Genomic DNA, 24,358 nt, shown 5'->3' with positions numbered 1-24,358 from the left:
AAAATGATGTGTGTAATGTTGAGGAGTAATGCCTCAAATAATTATGCAACCTGATGCAGCCACTTTGATTTGTGTTAAGTTGCAGTGGTTTTACACTTTATTACTGCACATGTGACCACAGGAGAAGAGTCCCAAACACCTGATAACATAATTACTTAAGGAACCCCCTTTCTTAAAATATCTTGGAGACTCCTAATCAGTCTATCACACTTAATGCCAGTAAGGCAGGATGACAGTTGTATCGACAAGAGTCTTTAATTTGATGCTAATTTACCATTTGAGATTCTTATCTTACATTTCATTTCCAAGAACTTCAGTTATCTTTAATGAAATATTTTAAAAGTCCATCTTGTTTCTTTTGTGTTGATTGAACTACAATTGTTAAATACTGAAAAACTGCTGTGTTCAACTAGTTGGTGTTTTTATATCAGTTGCTGTTCCAGCTGGTTTTATCAGTCATTAAAGAGTGAACACTAGCTGTTTTCAAAGGGAGTTAAAAAAAGCGACATAAAACAAAGCAACAACAACAAAACACTGTAAGGATCAGAGAGTACTCTGTAGCTCAAACTTCTGAAATGACTCCCAGATCATTGCAGGACAGGTCAGTTAGGGTAGTTACCCGCTCTGCCATCCTCAGGAATGTTCTGTAGGACTCCAGAATTTCAGAACATCTTTGTATCTGTAGTTCAGGGAACAGAAAGCCAAGATAAGGCAACTGCCAGTGAATTGTGCCTGGATATCAGAATGCAGAGTCTAGCTGCCACCTCTATCGCTAGACGTCCTGAAGCTGCACACTGAATATGGGAATGCTGCTGTGGAACAAGGGACACATGCTCAGTCAGGCTGGAGAAAGCAGCCCGACGAACTAGAATGATGATTTCTCCTTGTTCTATCTTCCACATCTCATGTCAGTGCATCCAATCAATGTAATCTAAATTTTATCTGGAGGCTTAAGTACAAGTGAGCAAAGAAGACATTTTTTTTTTTTACATAAAGTTTTCCAGTGTTTATAGTTGAAGAAAGCACAGCAGGATAGTGTAAGAATAATCTGAAGAAAATCTGCATTGCTTTGGGATGTTTGAATTATTTCTTCTTTCCTTTTCTTGCCATTTTAATGACCAGGATAGTTCTGAGTGTTGTGTATTTCATAACTCTATGGTAGTAACATCAACTTTATCAGCATTTCGAATAAGTTGGAAGTCTGCATTTAGGTGGCATCACATGGTTCTGATCTGAGTGGACTTGGAATTTGTAATCAGTCTCAGAATCTTTAGCTTGCTGGCATGTGTCTGATGCACCATCAGTCCAATGGCTTTGCTTTATAAATGTGCTTCATATTTTACTTCATTGATTTTTCTTGAACCTTCCTGCATTTTCATGAGGTTTCATTATACTTTTTGTTAAAGAAAAAATACACTTTCTATGGCCAATTTTCTATTTTAATTATTCTTGTAAGCTGATGGTGAAGAAGGTAATGTGACTAGAAGTTAAAGTAGATTTGAAACTATCTTTTTGTCACTGAATGTGGAGCTTTTTTTCTCTGTAAATACCTGTAGTAAAACAAAGGTAGTTTAGTTCCAATCTCTTCCTTTTGTTTGTTTCTTTCGTGTAGTAGTTTGTTGTTTTTTTCTAAACGACTTTATAATATTTTTTAAAAATTTAAAGTTTTTGATTAGGATAATAGAGCCATGGTAGGAGGAGAAAGAGGAAGAGAGAAATAGAGAACAAATATGAACATGAATAATACACTGGTCACTCCCCACATATTTGCAACACTGGCTGAAACTGGGCCAGGCTCATACCACAAGCCAGGAGCTCAAGCGTGTGTTCTGGTGTGGCTGGCGATGACTCAGCTCAAGTCCACTGGCTCCCAGGATGTACAGTAGCAGGAAGCTAGAATTGGGTAAGGAGCTTCAGGTTGAATCCAGATCCTCTTTTTCAGGATGTGGGTATCCCAACTGGTGCCTTAGCTGCTAAGCCCAACATCTTTCCCTCATTGTTGGTTTATGAGCGTTGAAAAGAAAAAAAGGTTTAACATGTCTAAAATACAGATAACCAAACGAATATAAAACATGTCCAACATAACATACTTTTTCTTACCATGTGTTTGTAACCTGGTATCCTTCCCCACCTGATGGTACACCATTGTCTCTGTTTTGTTTAAATGTTAATAGAATAATGGAATATTTGTCACTAACACCTTTTGGATTGAAAGAGTTGGATTACTGAAGGGGACTAGCAGCTGTAACCTTTATTGTTGGGAAAAATAACCAATATTTGGAGAATCAAAGTTTTGTTAGAAGAGGAATAATTAATTCATTTCTGTACTTCTATTAAGAGAATGTTGTTTTCAGTTAAACTGCATGTTTATTATGAAGTTAAAATGCTACATATGTGTTTAAAATAGAAAGTGTATTTTCTTATGCTTTTCTTTGCTGTTTTGTCACGGTTAATCCCCGTTTACAGTTGGGCCCCTTCTTCCAGTCTTCTTGTTTTGTTTTAGCATGTAACTGTGGTTAATTTCTGTTGCACCAGTTTTGGAGAAAACACATGTTTATTATTATTATTATTATTTTAAAGATGATCTCTGTTTGCTGGGTTGTAAAAAAATGTATATGTAATTGAGTTAATTTCACAAAGCATCACATGTATGAGTGTTTCTTCTATTGTTGATATGCCATTGTCAGTCTTCAGCAGCTTCACTTTTAAAAAGGCCTGAGTAAATTTTCAGATTTTCAGTAAATCTTTCTGCTCTTTTTGCTTTAGCTGTATTTTATAGATGAAAATATTATGTTGTCACATAAAATCAGTTAAAATGTATTTCCCCCCCCCCGTTTTAAAATAGGCTTTAATAAAAATAGATATGTAAGATGGTGCTGACTTTGGTTTGAAAGAGTATATTTGGTGTAGATCTCCATGATAATAGTACTTTTCATTTTGTTTGTCTTAATTTTGAGAAAGATAGTTTTGCTTTTCAGATGTGATTGATCTTACTGGAGATGATAAAGATGATCTTCAGAGAGCAATTGCCTTGAGTTTGGCGGAATCCAGCAGGGCATTCAGGGAGACGGGAATAACTGACGAGGAACAAGCCATTAGCAGGTAAACACACACTTGCATAAAGCAACTCTAAATGCTATTTGGCTTTAGTTATTTTTAAGCCACAATGAGATATACTTTATTTACATAAACTATTAAAATATTTCTGTATTGTTATATTTATGTAACCTGAAGTTTTGATATTTCTTTGTAATTCAAAGGAAGCTTAGAATTTAGAATTTCAGAATTGGATATTAGAGCATTATTTTAAGTGTAGCCTTTAGTGTTGAAAAATTGAACTTGGATATATCTTTCTGTTTAATGTGGAATTATTATTGGCAGGTGTCAGCAGATTTTATAGTAAAGCAACAGTGTTTTGGGGGTGTGTTGGTTGTAGAGTTTCTGTTATAACTAGTGAAAGCTAATCTTAAAAAGTGAAATCAGATGCAGATGCGTAATATAATGGTTATGCTGTATTCTAATAAATCTTGGTTGACAAAAACAGGCTACCAGCTAGATTTATTTTATGAACTCAAGTTTACTAAACATTGTTCTGTAATTTAATGTGTGTATCCAATTGTATGTATTGTATATATATTAAAAAATGCTTCATGAAGTTATTTACTAAGAAAAATGTTTAATTTACCTAAGGATTAACTAAAGCTAATCTTATTATATAATACTGTTGATTTAATCCCTCTTCCTAGTATGGTTCTGTCTCCTCGACACTCCCTATCCCCCCCTTTTTTGCTATACATAGGTGTTTGGTAGCAGGTGCAGTATTAATTTTCTCAAATGATTTCTTTTGTTAAAATATCATTGGTATACCTCCTCCTAAATAATCTCAGATTATTGTGGGGGTAAAGGATACCTCAAAATGCTCTGTTTGGCAAGGCACTAAGTTTTTCTTTTCACTGATGTTGTCTTTAAATGTCATTTAGGAAGCTGCTTTGGAAGATTTTATATTAAGTATAATTACAGTGTATTATGGTCTTCTTTAATTGTGGCTGATACTTAATGCCAGCATTTTAAGTGTATGCCAAAAATGCATAACTTAAATTTGGATATTTTTAGTTAGCCTTTTTTAAATGAAAGATTTGAGATAATTATATTTTGTCTTTTTAACAATATTGATTAGAGTTGACAGTTTTCTTACATAATTATGAAACTTAATTGTGCTTAAATTTAACGGGTAACTATATTAAATATAAAATATACAAATTGTATTTAGTAAATAGGCATATTTATTAGGATGACAGGTTTGGAAACAGAAAATATTGTACTTTTAAAACATTTTAAATGTATATGTGTATTTTTATGTGACTTCATATTAAGTGAATGGATACAAGAAAATCTTAGTTAATGTACCAAATTAGTATTAGGTGTTTTATATCATGTTTTCTAATGAAAACAGGTGCTAATTATTTAATAAAATAGTAAAACTTGTTTAAGAATGGAACAAGTCTTTCTAATCTGATACTGTTTAATGCAGTGTATATTAAACATATTTTTGTTCAAATTGGAAAAATAAAAATGTGTTCTGTATAGTTTTTAATCTTAAAATAGTAAATATTAAATATTTTTCATTCAAGGTAACAGGTTTAGCATAGCTTAATATATTAAAATATTCAGCAAAACAGTTGTATTAATTTGCCATTACATAATCTTTCTTAATAATCATAGATTTCATAATTTTGAGTTAACAATAATATTAAAATATACTTAGTTTTCATATGTGTATCACATTATATTAGAAAAAGTAAGTGGGAGAATTCTAGCTAAGAAATTGAAAGAGATATTTCGGCTGTATTAACGCTTACGATCCTAAATTCAAAAGGAAATGATGTATTTCTAAGGATGAAAATGATATATTATGCCTAAAAGTAAATTTAACAATACTAGTTATGTTCATATGGAAAAATCTTGTCAAATTAAGTCCCAGAATCTTTTATACTCTAGTTATCATTCAGTAGACATAATCTAATATTCACTTGCACTTTTAACTTACTATATTATGACATAAAATACAATGAAATGAAGCCTCTCCTTTTGTCTTTAAACTCTAAGCTTTGCTTAGGCACATATGATTCTTATGGTACATTTATCAAGTATAGTTTAATATATACCTTTTAAACATTATCATGTGAATGTCAGATTGAATGTGCTTATGATTATTACAGTTTACTGGAGCTCAGGTGAAGTATGAATAGTTGAATTATGATTTATGGATTATAGTGTTCATGGTTCGTTTTTCCTAAGGTTGATTTACTTCATGAAATAACTTCAAAGTAGTTTAGTAGAAGGTAAGGCTAGGTACTAGTTAAATATTATTAGTAAAAAGCCCATTTTCGTCTCTTTGAAGAAATTGTTAAGATTATTAGGTGGAAACAAGAGATTCTTGTTGTGTATAAAATACTTTAAAATCTTAAGGAGAGCCTTGTTCTGATGGTCAAGACTAACATGGAGCCCGGAGCCCTTCAGAAGCCAAGTGCAGAACACTGAGTTGCTTTCTCCCTCGGTAGAATTTACCCCTATGTATAAACTTGAACTTAACTTTTGATACCTCTGTTAAGTGGGGCAGGAGAGCTCAGACCATTGTCAGTAAGAGGTGGGGAGGTTTAGTAGGAGATCATGTCTCTTACTAATTGGTATGTAGATGGGTGGCATCATCATGGTAAAGGTGGATTATAAGTGTTTCTGCCGTTCATAGTCTTTGCAAGACTACAGCAACATACCCAGTGTCCATTTCAGGAATATTATTGGAACTCATCCTGAAGACCTTGTGTTATGATTTTGCTGCTCAAATTTGTGTCAGTTTAGTGATGCCATAAATCACAAATTGGAAATTTAGTATTAAATGATATTAGAATTTCGGTACCTTTGTGTTCTTGTTGAATCAAAAATAGATTATTTTCTTAGGAAGATATTTTTATCTTAGACCTATGTGAACACTCTTAAGTAGCTTTTAAAGCTCTACTATACCACCATCCTAAATTACCAAGTACATATGAGAGAAGCAAACAATAGGCAGCAAAAAGGCACTTGCTCAGCTATTATGAATTGTGCAACAATGCCTTAACTTTTTTTAGGCAGTGAGAAACATCTTTACAATGTGGATGTTGGAAATTAAAATTGGAATAGCATGTGAAAACAAAGAATGCCTAAAACATAGGTTTAAATAGTGGATTAGAAAGAGCTAAAGCACATGGCATTACTGTGGGAGACACATCAAAAGAAAATGTATCCATCCTGTAATTCATACAGTTAAGATAGAAAGTATGGAGACTTAAAAGATAGGATTACAATAAGTCTAGTGTGTGTCAGTTGCCAATCCAAAATAATATGAGTGGGTGCAGAGGCCAAATATAAAGATATAAGCACTGAGGTTTATTTTCTTTTTAGAAATGAAACGATAATTTATCATTTTAAAAATCCAATGGCTCCGAATCAGAAAATTAAAAGAAACTCACACCTAGATTTACTATAATAATAATCCAGGAAAGTTAAGTCTGAGAAAATCTTTTTTTTTTTTTAAGATTTATTCATTTTTATTGGAAAGCCAGATATACAGAGAGGAGGAGAGACAGAGAGGAAGATCTTCCGTCCAATGATTCACTCACCAACTGAGTCGCAGCGGGCCGGCGCTGTGCCGATCCAAAGCTGGGAACCAGGAACCTCTTCCAGGTCTTCCATGCTGGTGCAGGGACCAAAGCTTTGGGCCGTCCTTGACTGCTTTGCCAGGCCACAAGCTGGGAGCTGAATGGGAAGTGGAGCTGCTGGGATTAGAACCAGCACCCATATGGGATCCCGGTGTGTTCAAGGCGAGGACTTTAGCTGCTAGGCCACGCCGCCGGGCCCAAGTCTGAGAAAATCTTAAAAAAACTCATGGAAGGGACAGTGGCTAACCCTTTGCCAGCTGTGCCAGCATCCCATGTGGGTCCGGGTTCTAGTCCTGGCTGCTCCACTTCCTATCTAGCTTCCTGCTAATGGCCAGACAATGCAGTGGAGGATGGCCAAAGTGCTCACACCCTTTGACTCCAGCTGCAGACAGGACCAGCTCTATCTTTGGTGGCTGTTTGGGGTGTGAATGAGTGAGTGAATGATCCCGCTCTGTTTCCCTCTCCCTCTGCCCCCTCACTCTGACTTTATTTCTGTAACTGTGACTATCAAGTAAAGTAAATATAACTTTTAAAGTAAAGTACTCCTGAAAAGACTTTATCCTAAAAAAAGAAAACAAAAAAAAATGAGAAAGACAGGAAAAGGAGCAGATGATACAAATAAAATTGGATAATAGATGAGGGAAAGTAATAAAATAATGTACGAGTGAAGGGAAAGAACTGCCAGAATCCTATAGTTAGTGAGAGATACTGTGTGAGAGTCTCATGAGGGCGCTTCTTGAGGAAGAATTCCAGGGATGTTTTTGAAAAATAACATGTGTCCTTCCTATTCCCTTCTCTCTCAATACCCCTAGATGCGGGGGTGGTTTTACTCAGTCATAAAATCAATGTGTATGATTTTAGACCTCCTAATCATTTCTTCCTGGCACCCAACTCATTAGCTTAGATGATCTGGCACAAAGACATTTTTAATACATTTACAGGGCCCCTTACTTCCTCTGTTTGATTAACAGCATTCATTGTAGAGGTTTCTAGTGAATAGTTTACCTGATCAAGTGATTGATTCTTTGTGCTCTTCAGAGCATTGGTTTCCATTGCAAACAGACACCTAGACTTATGAACTGGAGCTGTTTTTTCTGGTACCCTCTTGGAAGATTTACCAACCAGAACAGCATAGATTTGGTAATGAGAAAAAGAAGTATCTTGTCCAGGAATAGTCATGGCAGAATTTGGAATTTTACATATAGGTTGTATATAACTCCTACTCTTTTCATCCTCATCAATACCCAGGAAGCAGCCGTAAAGGGACAATACATTACAAAAGTTTGTGCAACAGGAGTAACTGAGGAAGGAGAAACTAGAAATCTTTCTGAATTAATTTTTGAGTGGGATGCCAATGGTCAAAACACTATCAGCCCTTTTACCAGTGCCTGTTGTCAAAGAAGTGCATCATGGCTGAGTACAGATTCTCTGGGACAGTTAAAAATACAACACAGATAAGGTTCAAGAGCCACAAGAGTATCATTGGCTGAGTAGGTGGGAACAGTAACTTGAGTAAGTGTCAACAGTAGTGGGATATCACTTAGTGCTCCAAATAAAAGGAACAAAGGTCTGGTATAGATGGTTTCTCAGGAGTCAGGCAGTAGTAAGATCCTATGCAGTTTGCCTTCTTAACAGTAAGAAACACGGGTCAGCGTTCATATGGAGTCACATATTGGCATTGACATGTAGTGGTGGCACTTTGTATCAGAAATATGGGATCCTTAATGTAGACTTGGTAAACTGCTGTGACTGAATGTGTAGCATTAATGGTGATCTGAATGTTGCAAGGTTGATGAAAAGCTTAGTTCTAGTGAAATCCTTAGGACTTGGTACCACTATACATCTAATCACAATACTCAAATGAAAAGGACTCAGCAAACTGACTGTTGGGCCCAGGCAGAGCAAATGTGGCCTAGCCACTCTGTGATACTGTGGGATCTAATGACTTAACCTGTGTTGTGGCAGAACTCCTCATTTCCATCAATGAGTGTTGATTAATGCGAAAATAGTATGCAGTGGCTGTATTGATTGTAAGTGAAATCTAGAAATTACAAAATATCCATGAAATGAAATTCTGGGTAATATGTATAAAACATTTCAGGTGATTAGAAAAATGTGAAGGAATCATCAAACAAGTCATATAACAGCCTGATACAGAAGAGTAACTTGCATTATCCGTAGGCTATTTAAGGATAGACATATCTAATATGCAGTGATGGAAAATCAGAACAGTGAATTTTGTGGAAATACAAAGACCCTCTTGATTTTTACTGGATAATTGAAGGTTATTTTACTGGATAATTAAAATATATGTTGAAGTATTTTGTCTTTGAGTGTTGGTCCATTGGTAGATTTGTTAAAAATTCACTGGGCTCTACAGTTATCTCCCCCTAATGTACTTTGACAAAAATACACTTAGCTGTGTCAATTGATAATCACTATGTGAAGAACATATAAAAAGGCTGAGAGGGGATGGAGACAGGCATAATAGGTTAAGCCAGTGATGTAGTGCCAACATCCCATGGGGATGCAAGTTTGAGGTCCAGTTGCTCCACTTCCATTCTAGCTGTCTTCAAATGTCTGGATAAAGCAGCAGAAAATGGCTCAAGTGCTTGGGCTGCTGAACCCATGTGGGAGACCTGAAGGAAGTTTTTGGCTCCTGGCTTTGGACTGGCCCTCTCCAGCTGTGGTAGTCATTTAGGGAGTGAACCCCAATGGAAGAGCTTGCTATCCTAATCATTTATTTCCTTTATCTTTTATACTATAGAAGGGAAATAAATCCATATTTCTGCCTTCCAGATCCTATGGTAGACAATGGTTGATTGATAATGCTTTGTGCAGTGATTAATGTTTTGGGGAAGGCCTTTAAGAACTAAGAGGGTATGGCAGGAAGAACCATACAGAAGCATGTTGTAAGACTCCACTGGTATACAAAAGTGACTGTTGTAAGCTTTAAATGAAGGAGATGACAAAATCCTGGAGTTTTTCATTTATATCTACCATATTTTAGCACCATTATTTTGGTAGTGTACATAAGGCATATTATAATAAATTCATTACTTTAAAACTTCTAAAATAACTGATGGGTAGTACGGCAGTACGACTTGGGAGGGGGATATCAGGTAACTGAGGCACAGGGAGCAGTGTGCATCTGTTGATCTGTATGCAGAGGGTTTCTACAATTTGGTCTCTATGAAGAAAGCTACATGGAAAGTTTGGGAAATTAATGCTTTGATTTATATCCATGACTTTCTATAAAATAGTGTAGGTGAACTGCCTGTTCCTTAGAAGGTAACATTTGTGGCCATGCAGTCTTTTGTGATTATGGGGAGGGACTTAGCAAAGCTGCCAAAAACATTTTTGTTGTCTCCTTATGTGAATGTAATTTTTTTACATGATTTGTGTGTTTATTTTTTTGGATGTGTGTGTAGGAAATGAGAAAAAATGCAAATGACTCATTTAAATCTAGCATATTAAAAGAAAATCTTCCTGATATTTAATAATGTTAATAATGTTAATGTTACTGAGATCTGGAAAAAAATAGTTGTGAGCGTACAGGCTAGGGTGTAGATTTGAGATGATTGTCGGCATTGGCGGTTGTCTGAGACCTCGTTTTGCTCAATGTAATGTTGGCCTGAGTCCTGATTATTTATTTTTTTTATTTTTTTAAAGATTTATTTATTTTATTACAAAGTCAGATATACAGAGAGGAGGAGAGACAGAGAAGAAGGTCTTCCGTCTGATGGTTCACTCCCAAGTGAGCCGCAACGAGCCGGTGCGCACCGATCCGAAGCCGGGAACCAGGAACCTCTTCCGGGTCTCCCATGCGGGTGCAGGGTCCCAATGCATTGGGCCGTCCTCGACTGCTTTCCCAGGCCACAAGCAGGGAGCTGGATGGGAAGTGGAGCTGCTGGGATTAGAACCGGCGCCCCTATGGGATCCTGGTGCGTTCAAGGCGAGGATTTGAGCCCCTAGGCCACGCCGCCGGGCCCGATTATTTATTTCTTTATGTGATTTATGGGTTTTAAGCTTTGCAGATTGGGGATATTTTACAGAAATAAGAAATCATCACATTTTCCATGACTAATGTGTGTGGATTTATCACCTGTTGCTTGTTCCATATGATGTATGTGATTGTATCTATTGGTGTTAATAAGAAATTTTTAAAAGATTTTTTAAAAAAATTTGTTAGAAAGTCAGATATACAGAGGAGGAGAGACAGAGGAAGATATTCTGTCTGTTGATTCACTCTCCAGGTGGCCACAATGGCTGGAACTGAACTGATCCAAAGCCAAGAGGCTCTTCAGGGTGTCCCACGCGGGTGCAGGGTCCCAGGGCTTTGTGCTGTTCTCAACTGCTTTCCCAGGCCACAAGCATGGAACTGGATGGGAAGCAGAGTGTCCAGGATTATAAACTATTCCCATATGGGATCCCAACACAGGCAAGGTGAGGACTTTAGTTGCTGGTGTACTGCGCTGGGTCCCTAAGAAGGATTTTTGTTAATGTAACTACAATTAGTAGTTAGAATACAATGATGGAGCTTCAACTACTAGGACATATCTGATTTAGCTTAGTGCCCCCAGATTGTTGACTATTATAGAAGCTAAAAGGAAGGAGGAATTTATCAGACCTCCCAATTCCATGTACTGTAGCTTAGAATGTGTCAGCTTGTCTCCTATTTTGACAGTAGAGAAGGAGTTAAGAGTAGTTGAAATGTGATACCATACCCATCAGGATAAATGTTAATATGAGGTAGGGCCTTATGGCTCCTGCCTCAAAATCAGTACCTGCAGATTAAGCCTTTAGACTCTTTAGACTGTAAGCCAAGTGGTGTCAAGGGACTGCCTGTGCTACTCCTGCCCCAACTTTGGACAGACAGTGGAACAGGATTCCAGCTCCTGAAGGGTAGGCCAGGAGGGCTCAGGGCTATGCCTGGGAGCTCAGTGATGGATGTGCAGAAGTGTTATCTGTGGAAGAAATAGCCACGCAGTCTATCTCTTCAGGCCAGTCTTCTCAGGCTCATATTCTGGCATCAGTTGTAGCATAGGATGGGATAACAATGAAAGGACAGCAGCATAACAAAGTTGGAATTACCATAAAGCGCAATCTAGGGTGCCATCTAGTGCTGAAATAGCAGAAGTGTTTCGCAGAATCAGAGAAAGTAAACAGCCTAGACTTTCCAGGACATACAAATACAAATACAAGGTGTTACTGAAGTGGGAATTTTTTCCAGTCCATCAGAGTACAGATGATAAAGCATAATATTAAGTATCAAGAACTAACAAATGATATAAGGTGTGAAAACTCATTAGACAGTAACTAATACCTACAAATCCTGAGATTCAGAATTTGAATTAAATGTTTTAAAGAAAGTCAGTGAATTTTAAGGAAACACAGGGAAACTGTTAATAGTTTAACAGAAACTTAGATGGAGACATTTTTTAAAAAATCAGATTTTTGAGCGGAAAGTTACACTAAATGAAACTAAAAATGGTAAAAGTCATTAGAAGCAAAAAAGAACAAGCTAGAGAAAAGAATTAGCTTGGATGAGGCCTGTGAGAAAATGTCTGGGGAGGACAAAATGATAAATTGATTGAAGAGAAATGGAATACTATAGGAACTTTGGGGAAGAAAGGCAACAGCAGAAGAGGAATAAAGTCTGGGAATTCTGAGGCAGCATTATTTAAAGAGCAAATGTGTAATTTATGAGGACTCAACAGAAATGTAAAAAGGCCATAGCGTAGAAAAAGTATTCAAAGATATTGTGAAAACTTTCTTAATGTAGAGAAAGATAGGACTATCCACAAATAGGAATATCAAAGGTGACTGGTCAGGTATGACTCAGTCAACTCTACCCCAAGGCATATTGTGATCAAACTTGCTATGAGGAACACTACAGAGGAGTTGCAAAGCTGGAAGTGAGAAGATGCAGAAAGAAGCAAATTATAACTGTTCTGATTTGCCCTGCTCCAGATCTTTATAGACTAGGATAGAATTGGATGAAGTTTATTTAAAAAAAAAAAAAACCTGCTAACCAAGAACACTGTGTTCAGCAGAGCTGTGTTTTAAATGTGAACAGGTGTAATAGGTAGTTTCAGAGAAGTGAAAGTTTTGTGAATTTATCGCCACAAGAGCTCGCATATATACAACAAGTGGTCAATGGAGTTTTTTTTTAAACTGGAAAATTACATTATCAAGTAAAAGAAAATATCAGAAGATAGAAAAAATTCAGAATAGATTGCCTAGGTATAATCTGATGCAGCAGTAGTGCTGAGGAAATATAAGTACAGCGTTTCTCAAAAATATTTTCATAATATTGCTAGGAAAATCACATATGCACATGTGGAAGTTTGAAATTATAATTCTGTCTTCCACCATACACAAAACAATGCAAAATTGATTAAAAGCCTAAATATAAGGTATGAAACTAGTAGAGAAAAAAAAAACATGATGACCTTCCAGTGAAACTGTTGGATGTATCTAGACAATGGGATGCTGGACTGTCTGTTGTCTGTACCAACAATATCGGGGCACATTTAAGTAACAGACTGATGGAATCATAACTCCTTATGAAGGACTAACTATACCATTGTAACAATATGGGGAAAATCAGCTGGGGCGTGAGAATTTGGGATAGGGGGGAATCCCAGACTCTATGGAACTGTACCATAAAATTCAAAATTCAGAAAAAAAAAAAAAACGAGAAAGGTTTGAGGGCCTTGGTTTGGGTCGTGATTTTATAGATAAGATCCAAAAGCACAAGAAACAATGACAGTGGTAAATATAAGGGATTAAGCAAAAACTCAGAGGTTTAACAGAGGGTAGGAAAATTAGAGTGGAGAGGTCAACTATAGTTGGGAGGAAATATTTGTAATTGTATGTGTATGGATTAATAACCCAAATATAGCAGAAACTAAACCTAATAGGAAATACTTCAAGTAAGATGGACAGCTGGAAATAATCATTCTTAAAAGGAATAGAGACAGATGGTGAATGGGTACTTGAAAAAACATTCAACATCACTGGTTACAAAAGAAATTAAAATTGTACCCATTGCAGGTTTTCTCCTCAGTACAGTAGAAAGACCGTTATCAGAAAGACAATAGATAAGTGTTGGTGAAAAATGTGTGAAAAGGGAATATTGCAGACTGTTGTTAGTAATGCAAACTAGTGAACTATTGTGAAGAATAAGGAGTTTCCTAAAAATATGAAACCTAGACCAGTCATACAATCTTGTGCTTCCTCTCTAGGTCTATTCAAAGGACATGATGTCAAGTCTATCAGATATATCTTCACTCTCATGTTTATTGCAACACTATTCACCATAGCCAAGAAATAGACAGCTTAAGTGTCCATCTGCTGATGGAAGGATAAAGAAAATGTGGTACATATATGAAAGTGAATAGTGTTTGAACATAAAAATGATGAACTTCTGATACTTGGAATAATGTAGATGGAACTGGAGGCTGTAAAGTGAAAAAGATTAGTCTCAAAAAGACAAGTACCATATGACATCATTCACGGAATCTAAAAACAGAGTGATTGCATAAAGCCTGAGAATAGAATGGTGGTTACCAGAGGCTGGGGTGAGTTGTGGGTGAGGTAGAAGCCAGAGCAGTTCATGTATGTGTTTACCCTGACATATCCTAGCAGTTGTTGGGCCCTGGTGCTGTCTCAGGTGATAACTTGTACCATTTGTTATTTCTTGTGTGTTATTTCTGTCATATTTAGAATTTATTTCCTATTTTGGTTGAGTCATCTGTTTGCAAGAGTAGAAATAAATATCTCTACTTACAATATACATATCACAAAAAGCAAAATTTTCTAATGAAAATACTCCCATTTACATAAAAACCGATAAGAGTTGAATATATTTTTCATATGCTAAAATTTTTGTTATGTGTTTCTATATTGTGCAATAAACTTTTTCTAGTTTTTTTGTAAAATTCAGTATTTCATGGTACATTATTACGCTATGCTGAGCTGCTCAACTTGATCGTTAAGTGATCTCTTAAGGTTTTTTTTTTACTTTTAAAAATTTCTTTTTTTTTCTTAAGTTACATTGTGGTGACAGTGAGTGAAACATATCTAGATGTATGCCCAACTTGGAATATCCTGGGAGGAGTTCTTGTCTGCTAGTTGAAAAATGCTGTGTTGTATATGAGAGTTGGATTTTTAATTAAGAGTGTATTTTAATCTAATTTGTTACACTGGGGAGATAATAGACTGTTACTTTATAAAGAAGTGAGGTTTATTTAATTCATAGTTGCAGAGGTTCAGGGGGCTGCATCTGGTGATGGTTTCCTGGTTGTAAAATGTGAGATGGCACAGAGCATCACAGTGTAAGAGATAAGGAGAGTGCATTCACACCTGTGGTTCTTTTTTGTTTCCTTTATACGGTAAGCAGTAAGGACTCACAGTATGGCACACTCTGATAATTTTATCCAGTCCTAAGAGTCACCAAATGGCCTGCCTCTAACACTGTGGTTATACTGATTTTCTGCCATCTGTATACCTCACAGCAGTGTATACGAATCTCCTTGGGACCAGTGAAGTGATATTTTTATCCTGCTGCTTTAGAAGCATGTTAATGTCTTATGTCTTAAGTATATGAGTGTCCGATCTTTATATTTTAATATCTTATTGTATCGGTTCCCGGACTGTCCTGTATTCATAATAAGCTACACTATGCAGTGATGTTTTGGGATTATACCACATTGTATCTGATATTATGTTATGAAACTCCTGATAGAAAAGATTACAAGTTTGACCATTCATCTGATAGCGCAGGGTTTTTTTGTTTGTTTGTTTATTTACTCTAAAGATGGTTTAACATGAATGAGATGGCCTCTTTAAGAAGCCAGAAAGTTGGAAAATTTACTTTTACTGAGATTTTGGTAATTAGCACACACATAACACAAAGTATTATGAAATCTGGTTATTATTTGTTCTTATTTAGAATGGTAACATGTTTCTTGAAAAGACAGAATTCTTGGTTAATTTATATGTGGAACTTAAGGATTTCTAGAGGTGATCATAGATATTGTTACAGGTTCATGAGCAACAGAAACATCTGTTCTGGTGAAGTAGTATTACCGTTATCATGTTCAGACATTCTTAAGATACTCTGTAGTTGGATTCATTTGGGAAAGATAAATAATCTTTTATTTTATAATTTTTAGGCAGGCTATTAGGTGAAAAACATATAATTATTCTCTTTGTTTGCCAGAGAGCTGTAGAATTGAAAGAAATCCTAGAATTTATATCATTTCTTTTTTTTGTTGTTGTTGGGGGAAATTAAGGGCCAGAGATGTAGCAGTACAAGTTGTTCAGTTTTTAATGTTTTATGATTTGAAATGTTAGAAACTAGTCATTGTATTTTAAAAATATACTATAAAATAGTGACTACTCAGAAATCTTGTCTAGTTGCTGTATTTCTGATAGTTTTAATTAAAATGATTTAACATAAATATATACATATATATTTAAAATCATATATAAATCTGTTTGAAATTCTCTTTTAGGGAAAGATACTTGTAATTGATCATGGTATTTCCACTTTTATGTTAGAAAAGTAGCCTCTACTTGAGTAAGTTTAGTGTTAAGTATTATTTCTTCAGCTTCATGAACCAGAGCTTATGTAATCTAAATGCTTAAGAGTTTATGATATGCTATGATGTAGAGCCCAGCATTATATAATACTGTATTTTTTCCCCTGTCATTTTCTTCCATTGCTTAAGAGTCCTTGAAGCCAGCATAGAAGACAACAAAGCAGGTTTGAAGAGGACACCTACAGAAGTTTGGAGGGATTCTCGAAACCCTTATGATAGAAAAAGGCAGGACAGAACGCCTGTCGGGTTAAAGAATGTTGGCAATACTTGCTGGTTTAGTGCAGTTATTCAGGTAAGCATCTTTATACAGGTTTTCTTTGGTGGGAATGATGGCAATCAAAATTGGGCTCAATTGTGTATCTATTTTCAGGTAGTAAAATATTTGTGATGTCATTGTCCATCTTGACTCATCACTCCTACATTGGGGTTTCAGCAATAGAACCCCAGGCCTTTTGCTTATTTTGAATTAATATTTCCTCCCTACCTCTTGTTAGCAGTTGCTGGTGAGATGGAAAGGAAATATTTTTTAATGTATTTCTTGAAAATTTAGGAAAACATTGTAATTGTTATCTGAAAACAGAACTAATTTTTGTGGGTTCTATCAGATTTATATGCATAGTATGAGACTTGTATAGATAGTATTTTAATATGAAGGGAATATTCTAGATTGGTATACAATTGCAAATGTTTGAAGTGCATATGTGAGAATGATGTAAAAATACTGATAAAGACTTTACATTTTCTTAACTATGAAAGATCTGTTTCTTTAGCCCTTGAGTTTAAAATATGAGATCTTTTTTATGTAGTATCTGTAATTCAGAATGTTATAATTGTTGTTTAGAAGCTTTTGATAATGCAATTGTCATAATTCCTCACCATTTTTTAGTTGACATTGGTGATCATATTACGAGAGATTAAATAAAACGATCTATAGGTGGTAATACACTCTTCATTATGCTTACTGTTTAGAAGAATTAGTTACTTTTCATATTTTATGTTTAGTTTTCTTAGTGCAGTTAATTCTCATTTATTATTTGTTTTCCATTATTTGAGTGTTTTTAAGTCACTAGTGATCTTGCTTATTTTTGCATATGATATTAAATCAACTACCTGATTAGTTAGTTTGTTTGTTTCTTTTTTTACTAACTTAGTTGTTTCTCTAGGATCTTAGTAGTTTTAACCCACACCCTGTTTGCTTTGGGCAAAATCATAACAATTTTATTCTTTTTGGTTTATTGGATTTATTCCTCAATCTTTAGTACTTGTGCAAGCATGACAAAGTAGTATGTTGTTTGGTTTTGACAGTATTGATGTGTTAAGAAGTGCTTGGGTTAACATGTCTATAGAAGTGCTACCAGGGGAAGGTGTGTATCCACACTCCAGTCCGCGATCCTTCCCCCAAAACAATGATGAGGTGTTATTTTTGCAAATAACATGACTTAAACAAAAGTTGAAACAAAATTCTGCATTTTCAGAAGGCATGATGAACTAGTCTCACAGACTGTACAGTCACCAGGATTACACAGCTGTCAGTGCCCGGACCGTTTTGGCATCTCCATTTTCTGCTGGGCTGTTCCCGTCCTTGCCAGCATCAACTCTCCCCTTCTTCCCTTTGCATGCCTTCTCTCCCTCTTTTGGTGGGGGCCTTTTTAGGGCTGGATTCTGGCTTCAGAGGAGCTGTGTTAGCACATACCTGCCATCTTTTCTGGGGTTTATCCTTCTCCTGGGCCTTGTCGCCTTTTGCATCCCCTCTTGCCGTTCCTGCTTCTGTAGCCTTTCTCGTGGGCATGGTGGTGGCAGTGGGGCAGGACATAGGTGCCGGACACAGGGATGCAGCCGGCCTCCATCAGTCCAGCAGTTGCTCTTACCTCTTCTTTTTCACACTGATCAAGTAGCCTTTTATTTTTGATATTAGTAACTAGAAACATTTTCTAATAATTAGTTTTCATTTTCTCTTACTTTTGCCAATTCTGATCAAGGTTATTATGATAAATGGAACTTTTCACTATGAAAGAAAGTTGGGCAGAATCCCTGCATTAGGGCCTGGTGCGATAGCATAATGGTTAAAGGTCCTTACCTTACATGCACTGGGATCCTATATGGTTGCAAGTTCTAATCCCGGTGGCCCTGCTTCCCATCCGTCTCCCTGCTTGTGGCCTGGGAAAGCAGTCAAGGACAGCCCAAATCCTTGGGACCCTGCAACTGCGTGGGAGATCCAGAAGAGCTCCTGGCTCCTGGCTTTGGATTGGCTCAGCTCCAGCCGTTGTGAATCATTGGATGGAAGATCTTTTTCTCTGTCTCTTGTCCTCTCTGTGTATCTGCCTTTGCAATAAAAATAAGTAAATCTTTTTTTTAGAAATGGAATCCCTGCATTAGTACTGGACATTTAAAATTGTGTTTTCCGAAGTGATTTGGGACTTATTCAGATAAGTGCACTGTAACATTTCAATTGTAAAATTTCTCACAGATAGGATTTCCTTAGCTTGCCAGACTAATATGAAGCACTGGGAATTTTTTCCTCATGAGTTCATTTAAAAGTTGTGGAAGTTTCTGTTACTAGATGAGGTAGAATACAAAAGGTATAGCTTAGTCTTTTAGATACTGAGACTATGCTTTGGGAGAAAAGGGGACTAGAATAGCAGGAAAGGACATTAAACATAGAGATGATTTTATAGAAAATAACATAAATGATTTTTGGATGCTAGTAGGATTAGCCTTTCTTTACGATGGCTATCAACCTCTTATCCAATCAGCATCCTTTTTACTCTTTCTCATTGACATTTTGTTAAGAAAGTACTGATTGTATGGTTGGTGTTATGATGTGGCAGGTAAAGCTGATGCCTGATCCACTGTTGATCTAGCTCCCTGCTATTGTTGTGGGCAAAGCAGTGAATGGTCCCCGATATCAGGTGGGAGACTGAGGTGAAGCTCCTGGCTCCTGCCTTCTGCTTGGCTGCCCCGTGCTAGCAGTTGCAGCCAAATGGGGAGTGAACCTGCGGATAGAATCAGCTTGTCTTTCCCTCTCTCTCTTACTTTCAAGTAAATAAATAAACCTTTGAAAAAGTACTCATCGTATGCTACATAGCAGTAGGGTATTAGTGAATGTGGTGATCTGGAGGTTCATACTCTCCTTTCTAGTTTGGTGGCATGTGGTTGAAGGAGTAGGATGCTCATAAGCACTTTACCAACTTGGATGCATCAGAGCTAGTCACAGCGTTCATACTTGTTATTTTCCTTAGTATTGTCTCAGTTTACTCAATTGCACATATTTCTTCTATAAATCTGTTAGACTTTCACAGTCTTCAAGCCTTCTTTGTCTTTAGAAAGATTGTAGAGTAGATGGCAAAATGCATGGTCACACTTTCATACCTCCTCTCACTCTACGTTGACAAAAATATAAGTATTGGAGGGCAGAGAGCAACATTGCATTTCTTTCTATTGTCAGTGTACAGTCCTGTGTCTGTCACATTAGGGTGCAACCGATTAAGTAATTATTCAGTGAGCAATAAATGTGTCAAAAAGCCCATATGATTTATGATGAAATGAAAGACATAAGATGCTCTTATCATCATAGTGATATCTGAAATAGCTAAAATACTGAGAGCATTGAAGAAAAATACTGCAAATTTCCCAAACATTTTCACATATCATTTAGAATATTTTGTTATACTACTTGCTCAGTTTTCCTGGGGTGGGGGAGAGAGAAGATGCCAAGTTCAGAGAGGCAAAAAAAAAAAAAAAAAAAAAAAAAAAAAAAAACAACAACAAAAAACGTACAGCTATAAAAGGCCTACAGTGAAAATCAGTAGTTTTCCTCAGCCCTGCTTCTCTTTTTTTTTATTTTTTTAAAGATTTATTCATTTTATTACAGCCAGATATACACAGAGGAGGAGAGACAGAGAGGAAGATCTTCCGTCCGATGATTCACTCCCCAAGTGAGCCGCAATGGGCCGGTGCGCACCGATCCGAAGCTGGGAACCTGGAACCTCTTCCAGGTCTCCCACGCGGGTGCAGCGTCCCAATGCATTGGGCCGTCCTCGACTGCTTTCCCAGGCCACAAGCAGGGAGCTGGATGGGAAGTGGAGCTGCTGGGATTAGAACTGGCGCCCATATGGGATCCCGGTGCGTTCAAGGCGAGGACTTTAGCCACTAGGCCATGCCACCGGGCCCCAGCCCTGCTTCTCAAAAATACCTGTATCCGGTCTGTTTGTTTTGTTCTCTTCAGTTTTCTTTTTTTTCCTTCTTTTTATTTTTTAATTTTTAATCTTTTATATTATTATTATTATTTTATGATACAGTTTCTTAGGCCCCGGGATTTCCCTTATCCCTTCCCTAAATCCCTCCCCACCTACCCACCGAGTTCCCCTATTTCATTACTATAGTACAGTTCTCACACAGTCATATGTCCATTATTGTGGGCATGGACAATGACAGAGTCCATCATCCTGTTGTCATATAGTAAACAGTTTCATTGGGAGTCCATCTTTAGTCTGGAAGTAGAAATGCATACTGCATTGTGTCCTCACATCTGGATATGTTAGTCTCCATTTCACAGTTAGTGTACATCCCCTTAAATGAAAAACCACAATACAAAACCAACAATAGGAAGAAACAGAAATTTACAATACCATGAAGTTAAATAATATGTTCTGTTCTCTTCAGTTTCACATGATGTGTTTCCCTGTTGAGATGAGTTTGGGCTTTCATGTCACTCAGCTAGAATTCCTTTTTCTGTTACTTCCTGACATAGTTATATCACAACTTCAAAGTAATTACCAATCAGTATTCACATCTCTATAATTTGTTAAACATTAGGAAGATTCAGTAGGTTTATTGCCCCATAATCTGTTTTCTTGCTTTTCCCTCTCCCTTCTTATCTTAACCATTTTCTATAGGTTAATATCTCTGTTGTTATCAATATGGCCTATATGCTCAAGTGTATTTGCTCTATTTTTTTTTTCTTGGAATCATTTCTCCCAAAAGATTTCTGTGTCAAATTGCTACTGAATTCTCATTCTTTGTGAAGCATGGTTGTTTGCTTATTAAAGGTAGATCTGTAGAAACGCAGTGGTCAATGTAGTTGTCTGTAAATTTTCACGGAAACCAGATGCAATAGGAAACAAGTAGGACAAATCTGAAGAATATTGCCAAGAGAAACACCAGAATAAAACAGAAAAGCTTAACAGAGAAAAAAATGTCTAAAAGTGCAGACATGTAGATGGACTTGTCACTTTCACAAAGGAGGAAAAGAAAAGCAGTAACAGCTAACCTTTCAAAGGTGATAACCTTGAGATTGCTGTAAAAATAATTAGCTTAGTAGAATACTGTACCTGGCAAAAATATTAAAAAAGCAACAACAACCAGATTCCACTTTAGCAATGACTTAACACCAAATAAAATCTTAACTGTTTAGGAAAAAGGTGTGTGGTCTCTGTGGAAAGTTCAGGAAGTAGGATGAAGACTGGGGTTCTCCAAATTTGTCATTGTTCTCTTTCTTCTGTAAAGTCTAAAGATTAGTTCCCTTATGCTTTCTCTTTGCATGCACCCTAGTTTTACACTCCTTGATTTCCCATTTGCAAAATCTACAAGATTATTTTCCTGCCCTTACTTTGTTGAGATACATTGCATTTGATAGTGCTAATCTTTCCTGAAATTTTCAAGTGATTATTTCACATGCATCAAAAGCATCAGTATTTTAAAAAGTTCTCCAGGTTATTTTTCTATAGCCATGTTTGAAAGATTACCTTGCTTTCTCTATTTTTTCTTCAATTTTATTACAATTCTTACTCTGTATTTCTCAGAATTCTTTATTCCTGTAGTTTTTAAATGGTGTTTCATCCCAGGGTTTTCATCTTGGTCTACTATTATTCTGTTTTGATTTATGACATCAACTTACTATTTTTATCCTGAAATCACAAGATTGAAATCCCCACAAAAGTAGAGACTGCCGAGGTACCATTGTTTGCCCTTTCAGGTTTCAGGCACATAGTAGGTTTTACATAGATCTTTAGTATGTAACTGAATGATTTCATATGCTCTGAATGTCTAAAAAAAAACCCTTCTGAATTGCAATAAAAACTCATTATTTTCCTACCACTTATTATTACTGTTGTGGATTTTACCTTTCATATTTATGTCTTACTGCACCTATTTATCTGTCCTTCTTTCTTACTGTAGTGAGCCAGCTTTTTCAGTACTCAGCTCTTTTCCAATTGGTTTGTGCTAGGGAGCACGTTGGTCTGCTATCATATAGGCCAAATAATCTTCTATTAAGATTTATTATTACATCTTATATATAGTAATTTTTAAACCTTAAAAACTGATCTAAGAAAAAATTGATGTTGTAAAGCCTTTTAGACAACCATGTGCAGAGTATCAATAATGAACATTTAAGAAAAAATAATTTATTGAATAAGATACATTCTGATTTATTTCATTTCTTTCGTCTCATTTGTGAAGTAGGTGTTCATCCTGTAGGCATTAAAGAAGTATAAGGTATAATAAGCATGATTCTAGGAGCCTTTTTATAGGCCTCCTTCAACTGTTGTGTTCATTATAATCTGTTTTACTGTAGTGTGAGTCACATGTCTCTCATAGTTACTAATATTCACCTCCTTTCTAGGTTGTGCATTTTTGTGAGCATGGAGATACTACATACTTTTGCTTTTTCTCTTTTATCTAGCATCTGGTGAACAAATTTATGTCTCTCTTATTTCTCTAGATAATTATGGAAAATGTAGCATGCCTAAAAAGTCTTAATTTTTACATTTGATGCTTTTATTTGAGAAAATTGCCTACCAAGCACATAGTAATATAATGAGCTTTTAGAAATTTTAATATATGCTAATTTTTGTGTATAATTTTGTTCAACAAAACAAATATATATTTTTAAAGATTTATTTTATTACAAAGTCAGACATATATAGAGGAGGAGAGACAGAGAGGAAGATCTTCCATTCGATGATTCACTCCCCAAGTGACCACAATGGCTGGAGCGGTGCCAATCTGAAGCCGGGAACCAGGAACTTCTTCCGGGTCTCCCACGCAGGTGCAGGGTCCCAAGGCTTTGGGCCGTCCTCGACTGCTTTCCCAGGCCACAAGCAGGGAGCTGGATGGGAAGTGGAGCTGCCAGGATTAGAACTGGCACCCATATGGGATCCCAGGGCATTCAAGGCAAGGATTTTAGCCACTAGGCCACTCCTCTGGGCCCTCAAGAGAACAAATATTGTTAACTATCCAGAATTGATAAAGTGTAAGAAATTTGACTTGTTTTTAATTTCAGGTCAAAGTTCTTTTCTAGGTTTTAACAGTTCTGTGTGTAAACAGTAAGGTTACCAGAAGTAAGCCCCTGAGACCCATTGTTTTATTCATAGAATATACCCTTAGGTATCTTACATTGTGTTCTTTTTCAGTCATTATTCAATCTTTTGGAATTTAGAAGATTAGTGCTGAATTACAAACCTCCATCAAATGCTCAAGATTTACCCCAAAACCAAAAGGTAAAATTGTAGCAATTGTTGAAGCAGAATATCTGTGTTCTTTTTGGTTATCTGTGATTGATTTGGAGGCATTTGTATCATTAAGTCTCAGACTGTCAGAATTTTAATCTCAAATCGCTAATGTCAGTTATCATAGTAACTTCTATCTTTTGAGCATATGTTTTAAATAAAGTTTTTTCACCTAAAGATTACAATAATATTCCAATTTTTAGTATCAGTTGAGTGGCTTTTTTTCCTTTTTTTGACTACTGAATTTCAGCAAAATTGTACAGGTTGCAATTCACAGTTTATGGTCAATCCTCAGTTATGTTCTGGAAAAATATGTAGAAACAGATTCCCTTTTTAATTGCTTATTCAGAGCAGTCCTTTAAAAATTTAATTTTCTTTGCCAATGCAGGTTTATATGTTCTGCTTAGTTGATACTGTCAGGTAGGCAATATAAAATTGCACGGAGAATCAGCCTGCCTGGGTTCTAGTGTGAGCCTAAGGAAGTCATTTGTCTCACTCTGTTTAGTTTCCTTAATGATTAAGTACAAGAATTGGCGAGAAT

At 36.2% G+C, this 24,358-nt stretch overlaps 1 protein-coding gene across 5 annotated transcripts in view; it reads left to right on the top strand.

Annotated features, from left to right (window-relative positions):
- Window positions 1-24,358, top strand: part of USP25 (ubiquitin specific peptidase 25) — a 145,823-nt gene that overhangs the window by 49,089 nt on the left and 72,376 nt on the right. For all 5 annotated transcript variants that reach the window (XM_058661749.1, XM_058661748.1, XM_058661747.1 and 2 more), the window contains exons 4-6: window positions 2,979-3,102; window positions 16,439-16,601; window positions 23,722-23,808. In XM_058661749.1, coding sequence (XP_058517732.1) covers window positions 2,979-3,102; window positions 16,439-16,601; window positions 23,722-23,808 — 374 coding nt within the window. The remainder of the gene's footprint in view (window positions 1-2,978; window positions 3,103-16,438; window positions 16,602-23,721; window positions 23,809-24,358) is intronic.

The sequence above is a fragment of the Ochotona princeps genome, chromosome 3 (assembly GCF_030435755.1).
Source record: "Ochotona princeps isolate mOchPri1 chromosome 3, mOchPri1.hap1, whole genome shotgun sequence".
NCBI classification, from domain to species: Eukaryota; Metazoa; Chordata; class Mammalia; order Lagomorpha; family Ochotonidae; genus Ochotona; species Ochotona princeps.
The sequence above is the reverse complement of the archived record's forward strand: the minus strand, read 5'-3'. Positions and strand labels throughout refer to the sequence as shown.